The sequence below is a fragment of the Puma concolor genome, chromosome D2 (genome assembly GCF_028749965.1).
Source record: "Puma concolor isolate L17-30 chromosome D2, mPumCon1.1.hap2, whole genome shotgun sequence".
In the NCBI taxonomy this organism is placed as follows: domain Eukaryota; kingdom Metazoa; phylum Chordata; class Mammalia; order Carnivora; family Felidae; genus Puma; species Puma concolor.
In genome coordinates, this window is record NC_141677.1 from 15,217,195 (window position 1) to 15,223,606 (window position 6,412).

Genomic DNA, 6,412 nt, shown 5'->3' on the forward strand with positions numbered 1-6,412 from the left:
AAGGGGCAGAGAGAGGGAGACACAGAATCCAAAAGCAGGCTCCAGGCTCGTTGCTGACAGCACAGAGGCCGACATGGGGCTCGAACTCACGAATTGTGAGATCATGACGTGAGCCGGAGTCGGATGCTCAACCGACTGAGCCACCCAGGCGCCCCATGGCCTAGTTATTTTTAATATGCAAGTCTGAAAATGGTAGGGGAAGATGTGGGGACCCTTCATCATTGCTATTCTTCTAAAAATATATCCTTTACCTGGTTTTTTTTGTTTGTTTCAGAATGAGATTAGCCCTTGCCACCATTGGGGTATCTGTACTCATCTTCCTGCGCCCCTTGGAGTAGAAGGAGGCTGTGGCATGAAGCTACACGTCTGGAATAAAAGAACAGACAAGAGAAGGAAGAAGATGCGTGTCTTTTAACTGATAATAGCGTAATTAATAGCTCCTCCAAATCACTCTGATGAGCTATTTAAGCACCTTATCTGGAGATGACAGTTCCTATAATTTTCTCAAATAGTTCCTTTATTTACACCGTACTACTAATAAGAAAAACTAAAAAAAAAAAAGAAAGAAAAGAAAAAAATTCCTTTTGTAGTTTGTTTTAGGGAGAGCTCTAAATTGCATTTGGTAATAAATCTAAGTATGTCCACTTATTGAATGTAAATGCCACTGTAGATAATATATGTAATAATGATTCCCCAGAAGGCTAAAAAAAAAAAAAAAAAATCAGGATAAAAAAAATCGCTGAAAAGTATAAAAGCAAGTAGCTACCAAAATTTGTGGCTCAGTTTCTCACGAGATATTTGTTTTCTGCTAAGAGCACCACCACCACAACTCGGTAAGCAGTATTAAAAAACGAACCGACAGACATAAATTATGCCACATAATCTTGTCTTCAATCCTGAATCACGCCAGAATAAACAAAACACAGACTCAATCCTAATAATTCAAACAATCCTCAGTAATTCGCATACTGTACTAATTTGTCTCCACTCCTCCTTGGTAACTTCCCTGAAAACGGCTTCCATTGGGTGAAACCAATGCCTTCTTTGGCAGGAGCAACCTCAACAGCCTCCGCGTAGGCCAATTTCAAGTCCATTTTCCACAGCAGCGAGAGTCATCCTGTAAACACACCATCGGATCCCACCACTCCTCTGCACAGAATGCTTCCAGGCTCCAGACAGTCAGCACTCAGAGCGGAACCCCCCCATGGGTCACGGCCGCAAGCCCCACCATGCCTACCCCTGCTCGACCCTCGGCCTCAGCCTCCCGGTCTTCCCTCCTCTCCCTGAGAAGGGAGGCTCAGGGCTGCTTCAATCTCCCTTTGCCTGGATCTTTGCTTGACTCATGCTTCCTCCTCACATACGTCTCTGTGTCACTCCTCAGGGTGGCTTCCCTGGACCACCCGTCTGACTGACACCCTCCCCCTCTGCCCCATCACTGTCTGCTATCACCATGCTTAATCCTCTTGACCATACTCACTCACATTTGCCACTGCATGGCTACCGTCCTTCTTTCTTGCTAGGCTGCGTCCTATGCCAGCAGGGATATTGTCATCGGGTTTGCCACTGTGTCCCTAGGGCCCAGTAGTGACTGGGGAAGGGGAGGGGGAGGGCTCAAGGTTTATTGAATAAACGCTCAATGATTTTTCTCCCTTCTCTGCATGGGTGGAAAACTGGCCAAGTTCATAGGAACCCCATGTTGCCTCATACTGTTCTCTAGTTGTTGCATACAGACTTGGCAAGGCATTTTCTACACGCTTTACACCCCAGGAGTGACAGGGCCTAGCATGTTTTAACAACATAAATGATGCTTAAAATGTGCTAAATTTGGCTCAACTTTAAATCTTTGGCTGTTAGAAAAGGAACAAAGCAGTTGATTCCAACACAACACAGCTAGGATTTCAACATAAGCTCCACCTCAAATATGTGATAAAACTTAAAAAGACCAATGAGAAAAGAGGAAATAAAAAATACCTAACAAAAGCCATGTCTTCCTATGACAAATTTAAACATTTGTTTTAAACAATAATTTCAACTAACTTGGTTCCAGGTAGTTTTACACTGGCTCTTTGTAGGCTCCAGAATGAAGATAAAATTCAATATTGATTTTTAAAACCTTGTTTACATTATCATTAACTCACTACCACCATTAGCAAATAACCAATTAAATTCAAACAAAACACACTGTAGTAGAATTTCACGTTTGAGAACATTCAAACGTCTGAACAAGAAGTTATGGCTTCAGGGGTGCCTGGGTGGCTCAGTCAGTTAAACTCTTGGTTTTGGCTCAAGTCATGATCTCGTGATTTGTGAGTTCGAGCCCCACACTGGGCTCCATGCTGATAGTGCAGAGGCTGCTTGGGATTCTCTCTCTCTCTCTCTCTCTCTCTCTCTCTCTCTCTTCCCCTACCCTGCTTATGCTCATGCTCTCTCTTTCTCTTTCAAAGTAAATAAACTTAAAAAAAAAAAAAAAGTTATGGCTTCACAGATCACAAGAGAATTCCCAAAGTATCTGCATTTATTCATTGAATAAATAAGACCAGAAAGTGAGGATAAGGCAATGTGCTAGGCACTGTGATTTGCACATTTTGGGCCCTATTAAAAATATCCACATTATAGTAATTTAAAAACTATAGCAATGGTCCTACTGTAACAAGTACTTGGCTAGGCTAACGACCAAGTCAATCACATCTTTTTCAAAGTACAACAATTTAAAGCAAAGACAGCCTTGCCTGACAGTTACAGAAATTAAAATGCTCCAGGAAGTTTGGCAATTTATTCTGAGAGTGAAAATGCTTTCAAAAACATTTTGCAGCATATAACCACGTCCAAATGATACATCCACTCCTGTGCAGGAGTCTATGTGCCGCTGTTCAAGTTTCCTGCTGTCATTAAAAACCACTTAACCATGTTATTATTCCAGGGTCATGTTATTTCTTTTTACTACTTAATAGTATTAGCTCTATGAAAGATTTTAATTCATATAAAAAGGTTGGTGATTGGAACATGGATTATTCTCCCCATCTATGCTTTGACAAATACTAGCAAACGTACTCTACCTTGAAGAACAGATTCATGAAGACCTCAAGCATCATCACCATCCAACAAGACAAGACAAAGTAAGCATAATGCAAAGTAATAGTTACAGGCCCTTTACTTTTTTGATCTAAGGATCAACCTAACCCAAACTGTTTGCCTGCGTTGGTAACTGACGCCCTGCAACAGGGTAAGTACGCCTGTAGAATGGCAGGTTCCACGTGTATCACAGAACCGCAGCAAATGCCCAGGCAGAGCAAGCAATGATGTTCTTTTTTGCTGTCCTTAAAACACCAGGTTTTGCAGAAAATAACCAGCAGATAAGGACTTGCAGGACATCACCGAGGAGAGAACTTATGGAACCCACAGACTGTGCACAGACACCTTGTTCTGTGGCAGCAGGTTAGACCTATCTATCCTTCAAGGAAAGCATATTCCAGGAAATAAGCACCAACTGGTAGTGAACGCTGTCAGGTTTGAAGCATTTACAAAAGTAAGTACATTGAAAATTGTGCTGTCTTTACTGTAACATGTAGTCCAAAAGTAAATAATCCTAGGTCCTCCATGTGACCTCTGTCCAAACTCAGAACACAAGACCACTGCCATTATTTCTATGCCATATCTTGTTTGAATTTGCTTCTGACACTTGAGTAGTTGCAAACTAGATTATAAGAGTATAATTTGTATCGAGGGTTGGCAAGAGTCCTAAAAAAAAAAACAAAAAAACCCCAAAAAAACAAAAACTAAAACTATCCAATGCTTGCCTGCAGGTACCAACACTTTAAATAGTCTGATTCCCATAATGAAAGTCGGATATTCGTCATTTTCAAATAACTTTCAGTGCGGAAGAATTCTGAATAGGAAAAAGAATCCACACACACATATGAAACATCATTTCTTCCTGTCACTCTTTTTTCTGCAGACTTGGGGAAGGACAATGTTTCCGTTTGGGTTAGCGCCTGTCCCAGCAGGTTTTACCAGGTTGAAAGACAGGCAGCTGCGGTCGGCCAATGCCAGTTCTGGCTGCGTCTTTAATCTTTCACAAGATTTCATCCCATCCTAAGAATATGAAGGGATCTTCAATGCTGAAGAACCAAGTTTCAACAGCGATCCCATTCCCAGTTTTATAAGGTGAAATTTCACAGGATTCGGGTTTAGCCCATTTGTCAGTTCTCTATGGACAGCTAGAAAAATCCATCTTGATTTATAAACAAAGTAAAGGACACGGGCCAGGTCTTCAGGATTCCAAGTACGTGTGCAAGGACAACGCGCTTGCTGGTAGCCTAAACGTGCATGATGGCACAAACCGGTGTTTATTTTCTGGAGACCTGTCATCAACACTCAAGCTACCAAACCAATGATAAAATCCCACTTCCTGTGCAGAGACGTCTGAACGAAAATCTTTGGAAATTGTCAAAGGACACGAAGCCATATTCAAAGTGGTAAAGAGCGACTTCAATTCAGCACTCGTAAAGCGGAAGGAAAGGAGGAGTTTGATGAAGCCGACAAGGAGGGCCATGGGTTCCCCAGGTTATGAGGCCCCGGTTTGCAGTTCCATAAAATGAGCCACTTAGTGTACCTCAAGGCCAAACGGCACCGTGGGGTTTCCAGGAGATCCAGCTATTTAACAACTGTTTAGTCATCAAGCAAGACGAGCTGCCTTTTTAAAAAAGGCACCCAAAAGCAACAGAAGGAAGTCAAGGTGAGTGCGTCACCTGCCCCAAAGCAAGTAACCAAGGTCTAGCGGGATCTCTGGGCCCCGAAAGGCCTGCTCAGGAGGTGCTGCTGGAGCCTCCTTCCACCTGGTTCTGCGCCCGGGGGGCCCGCCCAGGGCTGGCACGCGCAGTGGGCTCCGCCGAGCAAGGCTGCGTCTCCCGCCCCCCTCCCCGCCCACCACCTCCCCGGCCCACTTACTGTTGCTGGACTTGAGGTCCCGGTGCAGGATGGACACGACGGCCTCCTCGTGCAGGTAGAGCATGCCCCGCGCGATCTGCACAGCCCAGTTGACCAGCACGTGCGGGGGGATGCGGCGCGCGCGGCGCGCACCGGGCGCGCGCGGGTCCGGGGCGGCGTTGGCGGCGGCCAGCGCGCGGTTGAGCGCTCCGCCGCGGGCGAACTCGAGCACCAGGCAGAGGTGCGGCTGCTGCAGGCACACACCGCGCAGCTCGATGATGTTGGGGTGCCGCAGCATGGCGAAGAGCCTCGCCTCCCGCCGCACGCTCTCGGCCGCCGCCGCCGCGTCCTGCTCCGGGTCGCGCCGCGCCGCCTTCACCGCCACCTCCTGGCCCTGCCAGGTGGCGCGGTACACCTGCCCGAAGCCGCCGGCGCCGATGAGCTCCTTGAGCTCCAGCCGCTCGAAGTCGATGTGCACCGGCGAGCCGGGCCGCGGCGGCGGCGGCGGCGGCGGCGGCGCGGGGCTGGCGGCCGGGCGGCACGGCGCCACGTAGTTGGCGGGGAAGATGCCCAGGCGCCGCTGCACCTGGCCGGCCCACCAGCCCTCGTCGCCCGACACGGAGGCGTCCTGGGACAGCACCTCCACCAGCTGGCCGCGCCGCAGGCTCAGCTCGTCCTCGCCGCGCGCCTCGTAGTCGTACAGAGCGGCCCACAGCCCCGCTCCCGCCGCGGCCGGGGCGGAGGCCGAGCCGCCGGAGGAGGCGGACGACGACGACGCGGAGCCGGCGGGGGCGCCCCGGACCGGGGACACCGGCCTGTCAGCCGCGCCCTCGGAGCCCGGCAAGGCCATGGGGGGCGGCCGGGAGGGCGACGGCGGAGCGGGGCGACGGGCTCAGCCTCCGGGGCGGCTGGGGGCGCGCATGGTCCGGCAAGGAGGGGGGGGGGTCGGGACGCGGGGGTTCACGGGCCGACCACCCGTAGGCCCCGGCGTCGGTCCCCGTCCCGCCTGGGTCGCCTGTGCTGCTGCAGCGGTCCCCGCGGTGGCGGGCGCTGTAGCACCATGGTGGCGCGCTGGGCCTGCGGCGGGCCTGTGGCAGGCTGGGCCTAGCCGCGGCCTGGGCCCGCCCCTCCGGGCCCGCCCCGCCCCGCCCCGCCGGGACCCGCCCACCGCGCTGGCCCGCCACGCCCCCTCGCGGCCCGCCCAGACCCCGGGTCCGGGGCCGCCCCCGCCGCTGACGCTCGGGGGCTTGGGTGCGCCGCGCCCACTTGGCCCGGGAGGCGGAGCCGGCAGTGGGTGCACGAGGTTTTCCAGAAAAGTCAAGCCAAGGGTAAGGCTTCGGGGAGGCCACAATTCTCCAAAAAGCAGTGCAGCGGCAGGGGAGGATCCGGGGCGCTGGGGCGTGACGCGAGGGACTAGGTCGCAGTTCTGGGAGAGTCACGGTGCATCTCAGAACGGGTCGCAGAACAAATCCGTATCAGCCTTGCC

The 6,412-nt window shown here is 51.0% G+C and overlaps 1 protein-coding gene across 3 annotated transcripts in view; it reads right to left on the bottom strand.

The window, feature by feature from the left end:
- The window catches only part of MAP3K21 (mitogen-activated protein kinase kinase kinase 21), a 65,270-nt gene extending 59,235 nt beyond the window's left edge, over positions 1–6,035 (bottom strand). For all 3 annotated transcript variants that reach the window (XR_015241574.1, XM_086679666.1, XM_086679665.1), the window contains exon 1: positions 4,948–6,035. Coding sequence is in view for 2 of the 3 variants with exons in the window: in XM_086679666.1 (XP_086535792.1) it covers positions 4,948–5,776 (829 nt within the window). In the remaining variant the exon portion in view is untranslated. The remainder of the gene's footprint in view (positions 1–4,947) is intronic.
- Positions 6,036–6,412: the final 377 nt, after the last annotated feature.